The following is a 22525-nucleotide window of genomic DNA, read 5'->3' as shown; positions in this document are numbered from 1 at the left end:
GGCTCTGATGACCTCAAATGGGATGGTCGCTCTGGACTACGTTGCAGGGAAGGGAGCCTGTTTTGTGCTGGGTCCTGTGCTTGACATTTTAACATATATGAGCTCATTTGCTTTTCACAACAAACCTGTCACAGGAAAGTCATTATCACAACTTTTAGCTGAGGGAAACTGAGATCACGTGGCTCTTAAATCGCAAAGCCAAGAATTAAATCTGAGTTTGGATAGCTCCAAAGCCAGCTGCCACGAAGCTGATTCTTTCATTAAAGGAAGTTGATAATGAAGTATTATACTACGCAAGAGAAAAATGTAACTTGAGGAACCAGACATTGTGTTGAGTATGTGATTCAGATGGTGACTTTGGATGATTTGATTGACTTTCCTTGGGCTTCAGTCTTGCTGAAGTTTGTTATTTTATGAGAGCAACACCTACCTATATATGGTAACAAAATAATCTTATTTAATAACCAGGGCCCACACCTTTTAGAAAAAAAACACACACCCTTACAGTGTTTTACTCGGCATCACAGAATTCCACAAATTTCCCTCCGAGGACTGCAGTGAGAGTGGGGATGATTTAGTCATTCATCCATTTCTTTATTAACAACCATTTACTGAGAGCTTAGTATAAACCGGGCACTTTGGTGGCTCTTAGAATAAGTAAAATGGTCACACTTCCTGTCTCCATAGAGTATAGAGACGAGTGAGTGATACAAACCAGTAAAGGGATCTTACTGTTTTACTGAGCATAGGGGACCAGAGTAGATGTTGTTATGGGAAATCCAGGGTCTTGTCCAACATTGGAGCAAAACCTAATTCTGATGTAGTAATTTAGGGAAAGCTTCATCAGGGAAAGAGGAAATGCAGCTGTTCGTTTTCTGGGCAGAAAGAAGAGCTTGTCTCCAAGTGGTAAAAAAACAAGAGAGACAAGGGCACTCACCAAATGACCCACAGTCCTCAGGCACGGACCACACACCAGGGCAGGAAGCAGGTGAAGCTTGTTTTTCACTGGTCCCCATGCCAAAGATTTGACCATTCCATGATGAGGAGTGCCCTGGACCAACAGATGCCTCAAGCTGCCCCAGGCCATCTGGAGCCCTTTGCTGTGATCTCTTCTGTGTGCTCTCCAGCAATTCTCAAGACCATTTCAGTGAAGTTGAAGTTTATGTGTAAAATCAAACTGCAAAGAGAAAATCGCCTGCTGTCAGAATTACTCTAGGAAACCACTTAGGAGGTCTCTATTTTAAAGATCTTAAAGTCTAATACAGTCAATTTTTCCACCAAGAGTGGGAAACATAAGTGTTTCTATGCAAGCCAGATAGTTGGCTTGTGAGATTGGGGCCATATTGTGTAGTGAACAGATCCTGTTCCTTTAAATATATTCCCTTCTGAGAACTCTCTATATACCAAGTGAGGCATCTATATCACAAAAGGCTGAAGGAATGGCAGATCCAAGTTCTTCTTGGCATACTCACACTTTATTGTTGTATATATTTTGGGCTGAAGGGTTAATACAGGCTCCCATCTGAAGAAGGCAGCAACCAGTATGCTCCCTTGCCTACCTGGGCACCCAGGCGTTATGAAAATGGGGGACGTAAAATCTGCACATGTCATTAGTGAACAGGTCAGTTTACCCTGCTTCCCTGATAGGGTCAGAACGTGTTCAACTTCACATGTGACTTTTATTCTAGAACCATGATTATAAGGATATCTGACAGCAGACTTTGAAGCATTTAGACTATATCTACTGTGTGCTTATAATGGGGATAAAATATCAATGACACATATTTCTTTCTCCTCCATTTAGTGGGAAACCAAAAAAAACGAACAGGAAATTAGAATACAGTCAGTGTGAGCATGGAGCACTACAGGAGGAACACATGGGGTGTCTCTTCCCTTGAGTGGTTGGCCAGGTCCAGAAGAGGGGGGCGGTGTTTTCCAAATGCAAAGAGCAGCATGTGTGCACAGCATGTGTAGCAGAAGCTTCTCTTTGACAAACGTGTTGACAATGAATGAATAGAAAATGCCCTATGTGCCCTGAATATCTACTATATTCCCAGGAAACAAAAAACAGAGGTAGAGACCGCAGAGAAGGATCAGCACCTTTGGTGAGAATTTGCAGGACAGGTTGAGAGCTAAAAGACAGACACAAAATTTACAACCGTCAGTGGCAAAAGTCGCTTGCCAAAGTGACGTAATCAGTGACGTTTGTGTAAAATATCAAATGCTTGGAAAGCCTTACTGAAGCCCGTATGCTAAATGCATCTGCAGATCACTGACAACATGCTGAGCATGCATTTGCATGGAACACTTAAACAAGATCTTCCGAACACTCATGAACACCTTTGGGTACCTCCAACACCGCATCGGCAAAAGGCCCAGCAGTTCTCTCTGTTCAGCAAGGTAACTAGTTATTGATCAGTAATTTTGTCACTGAGGCACATGTGTTTCAGAAGAAGACAAAACCATACAAAGAAACAAGGCCCTGGAATTACCGAGAAACCAAAAACATTTTACAAAATAGCATCGTTTTCAGTACACGCACACACACACATAAGAAACATTTCTTGACCACAAAAGCATACAAATAGGGTCTGCTACGTCAGAGAAGAGGACTGAGAATACAGATTTTCCACATTTCCCTTTATTTATTGAGTCTCAATTGTGTTTGCTAATTCCTTGTGTCATTGTTCAGAGATACCCTTAGTTGGATTATCATTTTCACTACCATATTATAGTTGCCGGGAAGGCAAATGTATGCGAGGCTTCCTAATAAACACCAACTTTTTTCTATCCCCAACATTAGAAACAAAAAAAGAAGAAAGAGATAATACAAAGAGACTCAAATGGTCATAATTTCATTTTCTATCTTTCAGGTTATTGAATCATTTCAGAAGATGTGCCTCCATAAAAACCTTATCAAAATCACACGCTTGCCTGTGGCAAATATACCAATCTATATTTGAATTTCCCATAGTCACATACTTCTTGAAAAATAGGGAATGTGCAATTGTCCTCATCATTTCACCAAGTCCTTTAATGACAAAACAATTGTCAGTTACCCCGGATTTTTTTTTTATACACCCACTAGCAGCGTTTGCTAATACATTCTTTGCACATACAAATTTCTAAATGTTCAAAATAGTAGAGAAAAATAAGTACTCCCATTTTGTTCATTAGGAGGTCTTGTTTACTAGGAACCCATAAACTATAAAAGACCAAAGCATCTGTAACCTTTGAATCTTGGCTCAACTCACTAGTTGTCTCACCTTGGTAAAATACTTAGCACCTCTGAACCTCAGCTCTCCCAGCTTTTAAACAGAGGATAGTAGGTACCTAACTGGGTAGTTGTGTAATAAAGACATTGTGTGTAGAGCATTAATTAGCTGCTCTCATGATTAGTTGTTATTAATCTTAAAAGAGCAGTTTTGTGAATTTCTGACTTCCTAGTTAGTGCTTTTTTTGAATGTGTAATTCAAGGGACAAAGCTTAGGCTGGGACCAGCAAAACTTGTATTTGACTCCTGAGGGTCCTGTGAAGTATAAGAAAAGCCATTTCACCTCTCTGAACCAAGCTGTTTCCAATGGAAAATTTGACTATCAATGTCTACCTTCCCAGATTATTACAAAGATTGAATGAGGTCATTCTTCTCAGCACCTGGTCAACATTCATTGAATAGTAAGTTCTAGTATAGATATGACTGCAATAGTGGCAGCTGAAAAACAAGGAGTCATCCTGATATAATGCCTTGGAGGAAAATAAGATCTCGTACAGGGCTGGAAAATAGGGTTGTCTTTAGTTGCCAACCGTGCTGGTTGGGAAGGGCCTGGCGCGTTCTACGAAAAGGACTCCAGTATTTACTAAGCCTCCACATGCATGCAGTGTTGACAAATACCTGGAAACCAGCATGTGATCATCATTAAGGATATTTAAATATCCTCAGATATATGCACAAAACCACTGAAGAAAACAAAATATTCTGCGGACATGACATATTTTAAGAACTGGAAATACAAAGCAAGGGCCTTTTATCAGGAGAGTAGTGATGAGATCTGGGAGGGCAATCACAACAATTAAAGGAAGGATCCATCCTCTTACCCTCCTTCTGCTCTAAATCTGTTGTCTGATAAAGCAAGCAGAGTATTAGAAACCCAGTTATAGTCCTAAGGGGGTCACCATTCAAACATTTTAAGTTGACGTCTTTCCATTGGTCCTACACAGCGTGGGGAGACTACTACAGATGGTGTAGAGACGGTGAAATAAGGAAGTTTTATTGGGGCGGGGTTTCTAAAATATCCCTGTACCTTACAAACGATTGCCTTTATCACAGGATGTACAGAAGATAGGAGGGGCATTAACGTTAATGGCCAATTCTTAAGGAACCAAAGGAACAGACCTGAGATTTGTTGAATCAACAGGTTTTATTTCCTGGAACTGAAATAGTTCAGTTCTCAACTTCCAAAGCTAGTCAACAATTTTTCATCAGAGCCCATGGGAGAGGGGCAGGGGTAAGGAGACAACAGGGGAAAGGCACATAGAGAGGCTCCAGGAGAGGCTGGGAGGGGGCACTCACTTCCCTCTCCTCAGGAAGTTACATTTCAGGTCTGGTGACAATGCTGAGGGGGCCAGAGTGCGGAAGGTGGATGGGAAATGGCACTGCCCGGGAACACCAAAGCCTTAGCTACAAAAAGAAAGTCATCGAATCCCAAACAGAAAGGGAACCTCCTAGTCCATCTCTGAAATGGAGTTAACAACCGCAGAGCTGAGAGCGGACTGAAGGCATAGCTGAGGGTAGTTTTCATTTGTCAAAAAAAAAAAAAAAAAAGAGAATCTTTTCATTAAAACAAAGTTTCCCAAACTATGTGCCTTTTCCACCTGAGTGACATATATGACTGACTGCGGGGTGGCCTTGAGGCTGTGGACGAGGGAGAGGGGTGGCCAGGCGTCGTCCCAGAACATCCCCTATAGCCCCAGAGATCTAAACAGGGGACAGGTGTGCCTCACCACTTCCATCCAAAGAGCGGGGGCAAAGCTAATCCTCCCCATGTCACCAACAACTGGGAAGCTCCCACATTACTGGATGAAAAATGACAAATCCCAGAACTCCCAAAAGGGACTCAGAAAGGAGGGAGGCCCTCCCCCAGAAGCTGTCCCACTTTCGGTGCATCTGAGCAGCTGGGGTAAGAGGCAGCAGGGGGCGCGGGCAGGAGCCCCGGGGGCTGCTCCCCACCAGCACCACCGGGCCCTGCAAGTCACCCCGCAAGTCCCCCGCCGCTCCGTATCCCCGATTCCAACGCAGACGTCCAGAATGCCGGCGGAGGGAGAGGCGGGTGTCTGCCAGGCCCCAACTGAAGCCTTGGGAAACAGTTCCGGGCCGGCAGGGGCTCGGCGGGCGCCCCTCATCCCGGGGGCTGGAGGCCCTGACCCAGATCACAGGGTGTGGGGAGCACAGAGCTGGGGGCCGGGCGCCCGCCTCTGCAGGTCAACCCCGGGCCGGGGGTGGAGGAGAGCGGGTGGGGGAGGGGGAGAGGGAGGGGGAGGGGGTGGGGGAGGGGGAGGCGTCCCAGTTCGCAGGCCGCGGCCGGTTTCCCCAGTACCCGGCAGGCCGCGGCTGGAACGGGGCGGGGGCTCTTCCAGGAAGTGGGGACTACGGGCTGGGGCTGTCGCGCTCTCCCCGCCGCTGCTGCTGCTCGGCGCCCCGGGGCTCCTGCTCCCGCTCCGGCTCGGCCTCCCGGGGACGTTTCGGGACGCCCTCCGGCAGCTCCCCCGCGCTCCTCTTGGCCCGCGCCTGCTCGGCCCGCTGCAGCTGCTCCTCCCGCTGCAGCTGCTCCTCCCGCTGCAGCTCCTCCTCCCGCTGCAGCTGCTCCTCCCGCTGCAGCTCCTCCTCCCGCTGCTGCTCCTCCCGCTGCAGCTGCTCCTCCCGCTGCTGCTGCTCCTCCTCGGCCCCCACGTCGCCGCGCGGCTGCCCCGCCTGCGGCCCGGCCCCTGCGCCCGCGCTGGCCGCCCCTCGCTGCTCCTGGGGGGCCGGCGGGTCGGCGGCGGCCCGGACCGAGGGGTTGTTCTCGATCTCCCACAGCCCCTCGCTGAAGCCCCTCCTCTTGCTGGGCTTGCCGAACTTCTCCTTGGACTCCTCGTAGGGGAACAGGTGCTTGGGGCCCAGGAAGGCCGTCTCGTGGGTCCCAAAGAAGAACACCTGGTAGCGGTTGGGCTCGGCCAGGTGCTCGACCCGGGCCGGCCAGTGGGCGTAGCCCTTCAGCTTGGCGAACACCAGGTCGCCGCTCTCGTACTTGCGCCGGCAGCACCGCGACATGGCGAGGCTGCGCACCCGGCCTCGGCGGAGGCCCCGGCCCGGTGGAGGCCCCGGCCCGGTGGAGGCCCCGGCCCGGTGGAGGCCCCGGCGGAGGCCCTGGCGACGCCCGGAACGCCGGCGGGTGGCGGCCGCTGGGCTGGGCGCGCGCCCTCCCCTCGCCCCCTCCCCGCCGCCTTCCCCCCTCCCGGGCCCCGCGCACGCCCCGCACCCCCGCACCCCCGCACCCCGGAGGGTTCCAGCGCGCACACGGCATCATCTCCGAGGCCCCGCTGTGCACGCCTTGATTTCTAGAATGATGGAGCCCATAGCTCGGCCACCCGGTGGCCCGGTGCCCCTCGATCCCCAGGGTCCCCGGGCCACGAGGACTATGTGGTGCGCGGTGAGCCAGAGGGGCCCGGGAGGGGGTGAGATGGGCCGGTGTGGTTGGCGCAACTAGGTGACTCGGTGCACCCAGATGTGGGTGAGACCAGTCACAGGCTAGTGCAAACTCGAGGTGTCCGTGCGGGTGCGTCCGGCCTACTCGGGGCAGCAAACCACTCTGGCCTCAGAAACCTCTGGTGGCCTGGTTGGGTGAGTGGTTTCATTGGGTTTTTCTGATTTCTTTGAGGCTTGACCCTGAGGCCTCCTCCAGGCAAAGGGATGGAGTTAGCGACACTGTTAGGATGTCCTGAGTGCACATCTTTCTGGAATCCAGTATTCTGAACCGGTAGTATTTGGGGTGGGGGGTGGGTTGGGAATCCCACAAAATGTTTATATCAGCTGCATGCCCAGGTCAAACCAACCATATCAAAATTTCCCACTTTGCGTGGCAGGTTTGCATCGCAGGCTGGAGTCAGACTTTTTTCTTTGCGTGATTCTACTGTATGGTAAACAATGAGACTTAATGATTCTAACACAAAGAGTAGACCAAATGCTCTCAAAATCTTGCTACAAGAGGGGGAAAGGTGGGATGGTTGTGATTATGAATTAGATAAAGGTCTGCTCATATCAAATATGCTGTTGGTAACTAGGCCTTCCCGGGGGCCACAGACAGAGAAAAAAAAAAAAAAAAAAAGCATTATCTCAGCTGAGACACTATTTAAAGAAGAGACATTTCTCCAGATACAAGAGGGATTCTAAACTGATACTTTGGGAAGTTTCCATGTAACTGCATTTGTTAGAAAGATGGAGAAATCCATCTTTTTTTGAGTCCTGTGAGCTTCCACTTTGAAGCCTAGCCAAATTTATCAATATGAGTACTCTTGGCTATTATGACAGACACCCTTCAATATTAATCATGTGTTTAAGTACACAGATGTCCTTTCCTAGTGTAACCAACAGTGACCAGTGGAGAATTAGAACCATTAACCAGTTTCATTACAACGCAGATTTGTTTCCTGTTTCCTGGGTTGGATGATCACCAATTTGCCTCTGGTTGGTGGAGACCTGCTCTGGGCAAAAGAAGGCACCTTCTCCCAGTAAGACAAAACAAAACCCTGCACTTTGATAATTCTAAACAAGTCCTTGTAGCTTTTTCTGTCAAGCCATTTTCTCAGAACATTTTTTTTTTATGACATTCTGCTACAAAGATGAATCTGATAACGTTTCCTCTTCAACTTCATAGAGAGGTTGAAAGCACCAGAAAACTAGAAATGTTTAGTGGCTGTAGAAGATAAATAGAACATCATGGGCAACTGTGGAGCCCATGGTAGGAAGGAATGTGGAGTTTCTGTAGGCAGAGGCCTTACTACACACATGCAGCCTTTTTTTTTTTTCTCAGCCCTCACTATGCTGCACTGAAGCACAGATCATGTAGCAAAGTCGCTCAAAGAGGAAAAGTCTGGTTAGACAGGATGATGGCCAGAAAAGACATTTAGTTATGCCATCCCATCAGTCTGAAGGCATGACGAGACCTAAAAACCAATAGCTCAAGGTGAGTTTGATTATGGGCAAATGGGCCGTAGCAGTGTAATCCAAACATCAAAGATCATGTGTCATCAGGGTCACAGCAGGTAAACAGGGAGGTGTGAGGGTATTATTTGGAGGGAGCATTTGAGGAGTAGAGCAAATAACCAAAAACGTATCAGAATCTGAAACAAAAAGGAAACAAGCAAGAAAGTCTAGTAGAGAAGCACCCAGAACTGCAAAGAGTAAAAGAAATTCTATTGGGCACAAATGATCATTCTCCTGTCTTCACCCCTTATCGGTATGGTGCTACAGGGCCAGCACAAAAGATCTTTATCTTTGAGGACTTGAAACTATAATTTAAGAGCTAAGCCACCAGAGACTTCACTAAAGAGAAACCCAAGCTAGTCTTCAACTGATGAAACGTGTTCTTTGCATAAATACAAAGGAATTCCAGGAGAACTCAGTGGGAGGGTGGTTGTTAGGACAGGAAAGGGGTGGTAGGAGACAATAAAAAGGATTCTCGAATTCCTCATTTGTTTGCCAGCCTCCTAAGGCCAGGAGTAGATAAAATGGTTCTGAGCCTCTGCTACATGATCTTAAGGTGATGAAGTAATACTTTGAATTTCTCTCAGGATTGTTAAAAATATTGATGAGATTATGGGTATGAAAGTCCCAACAATGGGTATGAGGGTCAGTACTAATAAAGTGTGAAGGAGAGTTTCATTTTCGGTAGGAATTAGGCTATTTTTTTAATTATTAGACCCAATGAGAATAAAGATCTAGTGAAAGGAGTCGATTCAGGAATAAGGGCATTGAAGGATGAAGAGAAGCCCTGTGCCAGCTGATTATCCATATGACATATGCAATGTCACATCCATCACAACTTCTACGGCAGCCAATGCAAGAGATTTTGTTATGTGGAAATACTATTTTTAAAAACAATATTCCTCAATGGAACTTAACTGCTAATGGTAGCTTACTCCAGAAGTGGGAGAACTGGATGAAGGTTGAGGAAAAGTGAAATTCATTTAAAAAGTTAAATAGGGACCATTTTCGTGGAAATACAATTCTTTTACACCTCTGTTCTCAGTGATGTAATTAAGTGGCATGATCTTGGCTTCTTTTACCCTTGAAACCAACTTATTTTTAAAAGTTCTTATCTGGGTGCCTGTGTGGCTCAGTGGTTGAGCATCTGCCTTTGGCTCAGATCATGATCCCAGGGTCCTGGGATTGAGTCCCACATCAGGCTCCCTGCAGCGAGCCTGCATCTCTCCCTCTGCCTATGTCTCTGCCTCTCTGTTTCTCATGAATAAATAAATAAAATCTTTAAAATAAAAATTTAAAATAAAAAAGTTATTGTCTTTCTTGCTTGAAGCAGAGAGAATAGGGAAGTGGTGTTCATGATAACCTGGTTAGGTGTAGATTGGGCTGTCATACAAAATACTTGTGGGCAAGTACAATTATCATTTCTTAAAACTAGATCTCCAGAAGTGCAACTGTTTCTAATAGATCAAGATGTTTTAAATATCAAATGTACCAAAAACACCTGTTTGGCAAGGGGACCTAATTTCAGCAGAGGCATACCTTTTAAAACACCTTAGAATCCAAAATGTGCACGGCACTTCTCGGTTTCCTTCTCTGGAAAACTCATGATAGTATTTAAAAAACTGCTGTAGCAATTATGAAACACAGCTAATAAAACATATAATTACACAAGAGAGACAATAGATACCTAATTGATGTTATCTTGTTTAATTAGTTTAAAATTCAATTAGTCTGATGAAATTATGATATAAAAAAAATGCAGTTGTTTTCTGTATGCTTTTGTCTTCATTAAAAATATTAGCCGTCTCCGGGTTCATACAACAGAAATATTTATACATGGTTGGTATGTGGGGTCAAGTCTTTTCTTTTTAAAATGTTCTAGCAGGCACAATTGTATGGAAAAGAAATCCCCTCCCTGACCATGGGCAGAAAATCCCCACACTGTCCTTTTTAAAAGCCACAGGAGATGCACTACTTCTATATTTTGTCTCCTTTATATTTTATCAGTGACCACTTAGCCTACCCCTTAAAGCCTCAGAGACTTCTGAAATCCAAGGGATCTGCTGGGAGTAGGATAAACTGTATCAGTGAGGATGTCCCAGAGCTAAAGGATAATTTAAGGAATGTTTCCAAGGAGCTGTATCATTATCAATTTGAATAGTGAGTCAAATCTGTCCCTAGGTTTGATGATGGCATTTGGGGAAGGGAGACAGAGGGTACAGATTTTCCAATTCCTGTATGTGTGCCACCAACTTGGGCCTCCTTGGCCAGTCACAAATGTTTATGGGGGTGACACATAGGAGGGAGCAAATAGATCACAATAGTTTGCAAAACTGATGTTTTCATAGCTATAGAAAGAATATTGTCACTTGAAAATTAATAAAAGTGGCTGATTACAAATTATATTTTATTATCCTGATTTATTGGGTGCTAGAAGATTTTACAGATTACTCTTTGGGAAAAAGTTAAAAATTAAATGTTTCAATAATATGAGTGTGTTTCTAATTGGAATCTTGCAGGATAATGTTTATTCAAACGGTCACACAAAAAAATGTATGAGTTATTTTTTTATCTATATAATTAGCAAAGTTTAAACAAGTTATCAATGCTAGTGAGTATCCAATAGTTGAGGATTGGAGGCATATAACATGGCCATATTCTGTCTTTAAGGCTTTTATAGTATAATTTAATGACTTTGAAAATGCTTAAAATAGGAAGTTGAATGAAAAGAAAGAACCAAATATATAATGTAGGCAATTTTTCAGCCTATGTAAAACCTAGTTCTTCAATAAACTTAAGACCCATTTGAGAGAAAAGCGGTTTCAAATGAGCAAAAAGTATGTGTCCAACAGATTGCCTGGGATCTATTAAATTTTCAACTATTATTCGTCATCACTATTAAAATAGGAAGCACTACTCTATTTTGTTAAAATGCGAATCTTTTTTATTTTTGCTTCACGTGATACTTTTGAGGGGCTTACTATTGTTTCCCCCCCACACACACAAATTGCTTCTGGTTCTAAATTTAGCTTGATGTCTTGCCAGTGTTTCTTTAATCTTATAATTGCATACTTTTTTTCTTATCATTTGGAGGGAACATAGTCTTCATGCAATAGAAACACATTTTTGGAAGATCCAAGATCGGAGATCCCTGGGTGGCTCAGCAGTTTAGCCCTGCCTTCAGCCCAGGGCGTGATCCTGAAGTCCCAGATCGAGTCCCAGGTCGGGCTCCCTGCATGGAGCTTGCTTCTCCCTCTGCCTGTGTCTCTGCCTATCTCTCTCTCTCCATGTCTATCATGAATTAAAAAAAAAACAAAAAATAAAATAACTAAAGCTTTCAGAAAGCCTCTAAAAGTTTTTGATGTTACAAACTCAGTCTTCACCTCAATACCCTCTTACTCTTCCTTCTAATAGTTTCATAGCTTCCAAAATAATTACCAAAATACTAATCTTTGGGGAATAAGTCATTTATACTGTTTCCATCTAAGGAAATCATCAACAATATGCATGACAAGGAAAAATAGGTAATTTTTAGACCCAGATTTCTAATTTTGAATTAATGAAAATGGTATTTGAAGATGGGCAATAATTTTGATTGAAGTTTTCATAATTTTTTTTAAGTAGACTTGTGTCCCTGAGATCAAGAGTTGGAGACTCAACCAACTGAGCCACCCAGGCACCCCAAGTTTTACATATTTCATTATTACAAAATGCCTTAAATTTTTCATTTAATTTTGGATTAGAGATACCTGTATTGAGTTGGTATTTATCTTTCTAACGAAAGGATTATTGGAGATGAATGGCTTTGTCTTTTTAAACATTGTGAAAGAAATATTTTGCCTTCAGAACAATTTAGATTTCTCTAAATGAGGGAATATGTATATTATTTGTTGAAATATATAAGTACTCTAGGGAGTTTAGAGATTTCATATTAATTCAAAAACTCATAAAGCATGGAATAGAGATCCAGTAAAAGAAAGTCAGAGCATAGAAATTCAACATAAACCAGCATTTGAAGTGAGCAAAATCTTCAACAAGCATTCCTTCTGTCTTTTTATAGAGTTTGTTCATTATTTAGATGGAATCAGTGAGGGAAAAGCACTTTCAATGCCTCAGAAGAATGCTCCATATGACACAGATGATGACTCTTTGAACAAATGATGTTATCCCTTCTCTCTTTGGCCATTTTTCAAGGTAGACAAAATAGAGTATTTTCGATACTTATAAAATTGAAATACATACATAAGACACTTAGGATATAGCTCTTCAAAATCAGACATAACAAAAGTCCATACTCTATTCCCACTTGTCAAAGTATAATCATAATGAGAATATATTCATAAGTAAAATTATAATAGAGCTGCTGTTTACCATTTATTGAGCACTTACATGGCACATATTGATAGAAACACTTTATACCTGTTTTCTTAATTAATTCTTAAAACACTTTGCTACATTATACTGCTTTTCTTCTTTTTCTTTCTTTCTTTTTTTTCTTGTCCACCTATTCCTCATGAGCAAAGCCATTCAAAAAATACAACCTATCAGCGGCTAGAAAAGTTGGTTGAGAGAAAATGAAGAGAAGGATGAAGCAAATACTAAGAAAGCAGAAATGTCACAAACTTAACAAGTTACTAGAAGGATCACAAAAGTGAAATGGGGAGTAGTTACAATTCCTAAGGTTACTCCAGTTACAATTTCAGTTCCATGTATATGCATTCTTATACTAAAAATAGTGAGTCAGGGGTGCACAGCTGCCTCAAGCAGAAGAGCCTGTGACTCCTTATCTCCAGGTCATGAGTTCGAGTCCCATGTGGGTGTAGGCATTACTTAAATAAATAAAACTTAAAAAAAGACAGTGAGTCAAATGTGTATCTATCTGCCTTTGATGACAGTGTTTGGAGAAGGAGATACGAAGAGGCAGATTTAATCTTAAGAATGGGCATCTGTTCTTACAATAATATGTAGAACAATAATTATGCTGATAATCGATGATGGGCCGTTATGTATAAAGGTAAAATGATGTTAGCTACACATCAAGTAATGTTAGCAGGGACATGGGATCTCCCCAGGTGTAAAGTATTACAGATAGAATGTCTACTTCTCTTTAAAATGGCTAGCCTTGGAGTGCCTGGGTGGCTCAGTCAGTCAAGTAACCAACTTTCGATTTTGGCTCAGGTTATGATCTCAGGGTCATGGAATTGCACCCCACATCAGCCCTATATTGAGCCCCATGCTCAGCAGGGAGTCTTGTCGGAGATTCTCTTTCTCCCTCTCCCTTTCCCCTCCCCATCTCCCTCTCAAATAAATAAATCATTAAATGGCCAGCCTTTCTTTTTCTCTCAGAATAGTTATAACTATAAACTGCAATCACATAAGAGCATTTTTCAACATTTTCTTTTTAAAAAAATTTAAAAGGTTTTATTTATATACTTGACACAGAGAGAGAAGGAGAAAGAGCACAAGTAAGGGGAGCAGCAGGCAGAGGGAGAGGGAGAAGCAGACTCCCCAAAAAGCAGCGAGCCCAAAATGGGGCTCGATCCCAGGACACTGAGATCACGACCTGAGCTGAAGGCAGACACTTAACTGACTGAGCCATGAAGTGCCTCCCTCCCTTTTTTAAAACATTTTCAAAGGACATATATTCTGAGACTTTTGCAAGCTACCACATTGATTCATGATGACTGACCACGCATTTTTCTCTTGTCATAATAGCAAAGTCAATAAAATTTTCAATTAACAGATAAATCCAAAATGCCTAAATAGTAAATTGAACAATTTAATATTAATAATTAATAACTCTTCCACCAATTGTAACTTGAAATAGTTCATCGAATTTTGTCTTTACTAATTTTAGCTGTCTCACACATTTCAGGTATACCTGAAAAAAATGAAAGAATGATAGCATGTAGCTTTTTATATTGTGAAGGACTGATTTGATTTTGTTCAGGCTTCTGGTTTTTATTCCTGTTTGTTTTATAGGACTCCTATGACTTCACAGAGACTTTTTAGGCTACATATGTAGAAAACAGCGAACAGTGAAATCTGGAATGTAATGCATCTTTTCGGATACCAGTTCAGGGTCTGAGTGCTTATTGCATGCCCAGAAGAGAGCTAGTGATGTGGGAAAGACAACATGAGTATAGAATATTTTAACCAATGGTCATACTGGGTATTCTATGTTACATCCATTCTCTGATAATGTTTTGAAATATTATTTGTGATCTGCCTCATGATCTGTTTCATAATTGATATAATATTTTTGTATATACATTATCAACATGCATAAGCAAGCTTATTAATTGTTCATTCATATTTCCATACACCTACTAATATATTGTCTTCTTCATTTATCTGTGATAAAAATACATTAAGATTTTCCACGGTATTTCTAGATTTATCGATTTCCTTTAAGTTTGTTTCTGCTTTGTGCATTTTGAGACTTTATCGTTAATTATATACAAATTCCTTATTTTTATATTGTTTGGCTTTTATTAGAACTTGTATTTTATCAGAATGATTTTGCTCTATTGAAGGCTTTTGCTTGAAATTCTACCTTGTTTGGTATTAGTATGCCACAGCAGCTTTTGTAAAAAGATTTTTTTTTAAGATTTCTCTTTATTTGAGAGAGATAGAGAGTGTGGGGGGGAGGGAAGAGAGAGAAAGAGAGGCAGAACGAGAGAGCAAGAATCAGAGGAGGGGCAGAGAGAGAGAAGCAGACTTCCCACTGAGCAGGGAGCCCTATGGGGCTTGATCCCAGGATCTGGGATCATGACCCAAGCCTAAAGCAGATGCTTAACCATATGAGTCACCCAGGCACCCTTGAAACAGCTTTTGTTGTTGTTGTTGTTGTTGTTGTTGTTGTTAGCACTTAAGTGTTATAGTTCTTTAATTTTAACTTGTATGCCCTTTTGTTTAATGATAATACCCTTGAAACCAGTCTCTGGGTAGATTGCATTCAACCTAAGATTTTATTAACAGAAATTTAGTCTTTTTAACATTTTGTGATGGATTCTCACTTTGTGTTTTTGATTTACCATGACTTCGTTGTTTTTTTCTCCCTGTTTTTCTACTTTCCTGCAGACTGAAAGAATCATCATCATCATCATCATTATCATCATCATCACTACTACAGGTTTCCTTTTTGCTAGTTCCTTTCACCGGTTTGGTAACTCTCTTCTTTCAGAAATTACAACTGAACATACATAACTCTATAAATTTTCTAACCAGATCTGAAGACATGTGCAAATATCCCCAACACTCACCTTTGTAATTGTCTAAAATTTTACATCTTTAAAATTTCATTTTTATAAGTAGTTTATTACATTTATTCATATATTTTATCATTCATTTCTTCTACACCTTTCCTTTCCTTTGTATAAATGAAATACATTCACTCAATAATTGTTTTAGTGAGGGTGTACAGTAGTAGATAAATTCTCTTAACTGTAGATAGCTCAAAATATGTTTATGGTAACCTCACTGTTAAATAGTACATTAGCTGGGTATATGGTTTATAATTAAAATTTTATTTCTGCCAGAATGTGAGGAAGGCATTAGTTTGTTGTCTTCTACAGACTATTATTGCTGCTGAGAAGTGAGCCACAGTGCAAAAGGCATTTCTTTCCAGGTATCATGTCTTCTTTTCCAGTTATCAAGTCTTTATCCTCGATAAACTGCAATTCACTAAGACATGTATGGGCTTATTTTTACTCGTTACAATTGATACTTTAAGACTTTACTCTAAACTCATGTCTGTCTTCAACTCTAGAAAATTCCTGTTTTTAAATATAGCCTCTCAGATATTTCCTCAATCTCTTCTGGAACACTTAGATAAGTATATTAAATTATCTTGAACTGTAGCCATGTCTCTTATACATGCTTTAAATCTCTATCTACTAGGATACTTTCTGTAGGATTCCTCAAAACTACAGTCCCATGTATTTATTCCTGTGTCTGATTTAAAGGTTACACCAATTAGTATCATTTTGGTAACAATAGTTTGCACTTTACAAATTTCTAATTTTTTATATCTACCCTTCATTATTTTATTTATATCTGTTTTGGTTTCATATTTTCTCATGTTTTTCATGGAGTTATTCATTTCTCTATCCCTTCAGAGATTCTAAACATGCTTATTTTAAAACCATCATTGATATTTGTCTCTTATTTTCATTTAATCTGTCATGATTTCATTTCCTGCTGCCAACAGGTGCTGGCTCAAGGTTGTCGGGCTGCAGAGCTGTCTGTTTCTTTGTGCCTCTAGCAGAAGCAACATTACAAATGTTGTATCCCCCCTCCCCCAAATTAGTAAATCTGGGCTTTTTGCAGTTGCTTTTTCAGTGTCAGGAAGCTGCACGGCCCAGCAGCGAGACCAGCTCTAGTGCCCCCTGCATTTGAGGGACTTATTTCCTTCTACCCCACAGAATCCTGACACGTGGTCACCTCTGCCTGCTTCCAGTCTCAGATTCATACCAACTCCCAGTGTTGGTTCCCCTAACACTTTGCATGTCATTCCATTTTTAGCCTATGGATACATTTAGTACTTTGAAGTTATTTAATTGTATCTTTTATATTTTATCTGCTATTTGCCATATGTTGGATCAAAAAGAGAAAGTCTCAAAGCTTGAATTTATAGCATCTTAATTAGGTATCAGGAAGTTATAAAATGCCATGCATACCCTTCCCTTAGCAATTTGCAAGTTAATTGAGGAGAAAAAATTCTATGTATGAAATATTTAGAGAATACAAAACAGATTCTAATAAAAACAAAAACTTGTATCCATTTATAAAAAAAATAATCAGGGAAGACTTTTTGGATGGAGCAGGAGTTGAGATTTTTCTTAAGGAATGAGCAAAATTTGGATGGAGAAGACATCTAAGAATTTTAACTTCCTTATGGATTGGCCTCATTAGGTGCCTTGAAAATACAGTTTATGTACCTTCCATTAGTGGTTTTGAAGTATACAGAGACAGTGTTTTAAAATTGTACATCTCTGGGTTCACAACCATGGGAATATTGAGAAAAAAACAGTTTTCTGGAAGTCCTAGCAGTTTCATGTAAACACTCATCCCAGGGTAAGATATGACAAATCAGAAATTTGTAAAGTGAAAACTATTGTTGCTGAAATGATACTAACTGGGATAACCTTTAAATCAGACACAAAGAATAAATACACAGGACTATATTTCTGAGAAATTCTACAGAATTTCACACACAATTGGTAGAGATTTCAAACTTGTATTAGAGACATGGCTATAGATCAATTTTGGAGAAGCCAATGCAAGAAGAGAAAGTGTGTGAATGTATCTATCTATGTCCTCTGAGAAATATGAAGAGCATAACTACTATGCTATTACATTTAAAGGCATGTTCTTCCAGGAAATTATTAGCAATGACTAATTGGATCAGTATTGACTCATTTCACAGAGAAATCTGGTATTGAAAACTATTTTATTCCACTCTGTACCTGAGTTTTCAGCTTTAAGCTACTTCATAAACTTCTCATATGCTCAGAGAAGTCTAAAAATAATTGCATTGCGTAATGTTCTAATATATTTCTGAGATCTGCTATTCAGGGTTCATTACACATGCCAAGAGCCCTGCAGTGAATAGTAACAGGAGGCAAGGCACGTACACATAGGCTCACAGTTTATTTAATGTCTCTCTTATTCATGCTGCGCCTAAGTCCATTGAGCCATTTTACAGAAATAATGGATATAATTGGCCCTGTGCCTTGTTAGTTCTGATAGTTAGCCTGACTCAGACAAACAGTATTCCAAGTGAATATATATACACATATACAATATATATATAATATATATATATATATATATACATATACACATACACACATATACATCTTCTGTTGCATAAAGAAGAGTGCAGGCTTCAACCACAGGCTTTGGTAAGTTCTACAAATGGAAGACTAAATTGTTTCAAAGTAGGTGATGGAAATCAGGAGACAGAAAGATTAACCCACAAGACATGTCTGTTTTGAGTCAGCCTGACTTCCATTTATTGCAACTCTGACATTGGAATAAACCTGTTAAATATATTTTCAACATGCAACCAAGTGGTAAAACATGATACTTCTCTTTAAAGCTTTTTTTTTTAATTGAATGCACCTGGTGCTGTTCTCGACCCATTTATGTTCATGCCACACACAGGCAAGCAGGACCTAATTACCAATTAAGCAATAAAGTTGTTTATAAGACCAAATGTTCTCTGGGTGCAGTCAACGAATGATACATATATGTTGATATGTTTGTGTATATGTATATGTGCATATGTGTATATAAGTATAAATGTGTATATATATATATATATATATATATATATACACACACACACACACATCTATATACACTCCACATTTCTTAACCTTTGTTATAATTGTCAACTTGTCTGGTTTTATAGAGATGTCAGTGATTTGATCTTAGTAAATGATGAGAGGGATTCCCTAGTTATATAAAGTCCTGGTCATTTCAGGTCTAAAACTAAGATTCTTTAAACTGCATGAAAAATATTTCTGTTTTTCAAATGGCCATTGACAGTCCTCTTCTTCCAGATGTGGCTGTTTAAGATCTCAAACATTGTTCTGGCACCAACCCTGATTCCCCAACTATACCTTTCTCTGGAGCACTGGTGAAAAACTGAAGGTCAGGAAACGGCCAATTTTATGGTCTTGACGCTGTCATTGTCTAAACTAAGGCAACTGCAGGGCTGGCCGTTCACTGGTCACTATACATTATTGATATGGCAACACAGGAAAGAGAGTTCTGACAATTTTCATGATACAATTCAGTTTAGGGGATTTTGCCCCTGGAACCTAAACTCTGGAGAAGGATATCGGTTGATTTCAGGCCAGTTCCACTTTAGAAAACAGTATTGAGCATCTGCAGACAGTGGGAATGCAGGGGTGAACTATGTCCCTGTTCTCAGTGAGCTTATAGCTCAAAGCCTTCTTATGTCATCTTGCCCCTTACTTGTCACTGCCGTGCTTAGAGCCATGTGCATAAATCACTCCTGGATTTAATAGTCAGTAGACAATGGTTCCTGATGGGCTGCCCAATTTCAGTTTTGTGTGTGGTGTGTGAGAGAGAGACAGAGACAGAACCAGAGCCAGTGAGGGATTGCAGCCATGGAGAGTGGAGATAGTCTTGCTCCTTAGTCCACAGCACATCACGGTTATTGGTCTGTCCTAGGGCAGTATCATCCTGTCCTCTCCATCCACCCTTGATCCTAGCTCTCATCTTCTTCCCTCATTCCCACACATGACATTCTAGTGGGCATGCTAGAGGGAGTATGCCCATTGTGAAATGTGCAGCATCATTTTGACTGTTTGTGTTCTCATTTACATAAATGCAATGCACTAGGCTCATTTTATCTTGTTTCCACTAAATATTATGTCTTCATGATCTAAATTGTATTATATTGTACTGTTTGGGTTCCCAACTGACTTATAACTGCCTTTTGTGTTTTTTTTTTTTTTTTTTATTGTTGTTGTTGTTGTTTTGTTTCTTAGAGAGGGAAGGAAGGGGGTATGTGGGAGGGGCAGAGGAAGAAGGAGAGAGAGACTCTTAAGCAGACTCCACATCCAGTGCAGAGTCAAAGGTAGGGCTCCATCTTGTGACCTTAAGATCATGACCTGAGCCAACATCAAGAGTTGGACACTTAACTGACTCAGCCACCCAGGCACCCCAACCACCTTTTACTTATTAATTCTTCTAGTGACAAATACCTGGATTACCTCCACTTCCCTTGTCTCTTACATACACGCACATTCATACTAGCTCTAATGAAAGTTCTCCTTCCTGTTTACCTACTATGGGAGAATTTCTTTGGGAAATTTAATATAGGAATTAAGTGTTTAAAAATCACAGGAAGGGCTAGCAAATAAGGACAATTGAAAGCCCTCACTAGATTTCACGGAGTCAAGGAGTCTGAGCCAACACAGCTCCCTAGCACTGGGATGGGTGATGTCCAGTAAGATGTCCAGAGGCCACTGTGAACTATCCTTCCAGACCCAAGCACTTGCTGGCCACTATAGTAACAGGCATCTGCACCTCTCAGATCACATGCAGGTGTCTCCTGTTGTGGAATCTTGGCCTGCAGGGATTTTCTGAATATAGGCCATAGATTTCCAGCCCTTGCACAACAGAGGGGAGCATGCAGGAGACAGCCCATCTTTGTTTCACTCTCCCTAATTTTGTCTTGCCAACCTTCTATTGAATTTTTTTTTTTTTACTGTAGTCTTTTTAATTTACAAGAGTTTTCACCTCTTCTGACTCTTTACAGTGTTTGGTTATTTATTTTTTATGGATGTGATATATTCTCTTTCTTTTTTGGAGATATTAATAATTGTTCTTTTGAAATTTTCTTCTCTGTATTGTGTTGATTTCAAGCATATTTCTTTTTATGTTTATTTTGATCTCTTTGTTTCATGTTAAGGCTTTTCCCTTATATATCTTGTGGTAGTATCAGTCCATTCTTGTTTAAGAATGAGGCACTAAAATGATGCTTGGAAGGATATAGGAGTGGAGCTTGTTCTATGGCAATCCTCATTGCCGGTTGACCCAGTTGACTAGGACATTTTATTGGAGGATGCCTGAATGTCACTATCTATTGGTCTCTTCTCTTAAACTGGTTGGCTTTCCAGAAAGATCTCCCACTTGAAAGAGAGAAGATGAGTTGGTGAGGCTTGGAAGTGGGTATGATTAGACGCGGCTGAGTGGGGCTTAGTGTAGGTGCTAAGAAAGGAGCTAGAGATCATTTTGTAGGTACTGATCTAGTCCTCATTTAGAAAGATGACTCACATTCTTACTCCTGCCTTGCAGGAGTCTGATGTCCCCAAATCCAGAATCTATCTGGATCAACCTGTCTACATGGCCACTGTCTAGTCCTGGGCTGGAGTAGAAGAAGAGTGTCAATAGCTTCAAAAGTCTGGGCAGATGCTCTTGGAGTCCAAATGCTTTTCTTTAAAACTTCATCTTTCCTCCTGCCTCTGGAATCCGCCTGATTTACATCTTCAGCAGTAAGAGGTGCCTCTGACGTGTGGGCATGTCCCGGACTCTGAGGACATCAACTCATTCCTTCTGGTTTCCCTTCCCCAACCCCTCCTCCTCTTCTACAGGCTTAGCTAGATTCTCTGTTCTGTAAATGAGCTATCACATGCCTATCTATCCCAAGTTTCTAAAATATGTTATTTTTTATGTTGTCTTCACATCTCATTTCTCTTTTTCCTTGGAAATTTGTGCTTCCTTTATCTTCTTTTTCAATTATTTTAGCACTGTTTCAGGAGAGAACAGAAATAAATATTAAGTTCAACTTCTGTCATGCTGGTAGATAATCAGTCAAAATGTTCAATGGCAGCCTTCTGAATGAAAATATTCTTATACTTTAAAACAACAAACTCGAGATGAAAATGTATATGTATTAGGGAATATATATAGTCAATACTATTGTGTGTTGCATGGTGACTAATGGTAGTTATGCTTGTGGTGAGCATAGCATAATGTACAGACTTTGTCAAATCACTATGTTGTACATCTGAAACTAATGTAATATTGTGTGTCCAGTATACTTCAATTGAAAAGAATGCATGAGTACTGATCTGTCTAGATATCCAACCATCCCTCCAAATTCTATTTTTTTTAGTTCTATAGTTATATTCTACTTTTTGATGATTTTATCCTTCAATGTAATAAAACGTCAATGTTATTTTCAACCTCTGTGAGTAAAATATACTGAAATTTGCTCCAACATCTAAGTAGAATTATCTTCAAGTGTACATATTGTGTCTGAAGAAATAAGTGCTGGAGTGAGTTTCTGATTATCCAGGTTATGCTTCCTTAAATACCTTAAAAATGGTTATGAACTGGATCAAAAGCCTATCATGAATCAAAAGTCTGCCTTTGTCAAACATGAATATGCTAATGTCCCACAAATACTATAGGTTAATTTCAAATTTAAATCCAGAGGATTCTTATTTCACCCAAATATTGTTCACACTTCCAAACATGAATTTCACATGCTTTCCTTCTGAATTTGCCACTGAATATATTATTTTGATTAGTGTTGTCAGGAAGTACCTAAACATGTTTCCTTCTTGATTGGTAACTAACATCCTTCATCAAATTCTTTATTAAGCAGTGATGGTATGTGCAGGAAAGTGTAAAGAAGTATGAGTTCTGGATCTTGCTGTGTTTCATACTCTTCAAACCCACTCTTGGCCTCAACTTTTCTCATCTGTATGAGAAAGAGCTAAATCATTGATTCTATAA

General features: G+C 40.8%; 1 protein-coding gene across 1 annotated transcript; it reads right to left on the bottom strand.

Annotated features, from left to right (window-relative positions):
- Positions 1-4399: 4399 nt before the first annotated feature.
- HDGFL1 (HDGF like 1) lies at positions 4400-6427 on the bottom strand. Its single transcript, XM_025443258.3, has one exon. The coding sequence runs from the start codon at positions 6305-6307 to the stop codon at positions 5645-5647; it is 663 nt and encodes a 220-aa protein (XP_025299043.1). The 5' UTR covers positions 6308-6427; the 3' UTR covers positions 4400-5644.
- Between the last annotated feature and the right edge of the window lie 16098 nt (positions 6428-22525).

This window comes from Canis lupus, chromosome 35 (assembly GCF_003254725.2).
Source record: "Canis lupus dingo isolate Sandy chromosome 35, ASM325472v2, whole genome shotgun sequence".
In the NCBI taxonomy this organism is placed as follows: Eukaryota; Metazoa; Chordata; class Mammalia; order Carnivora; family Canidae; genus Canis; species Canis lupus.
Note: the sequence above shows the minus strand (reverse complement) of the source record. Positions and strands in the feature narration are given on the sequence as shown.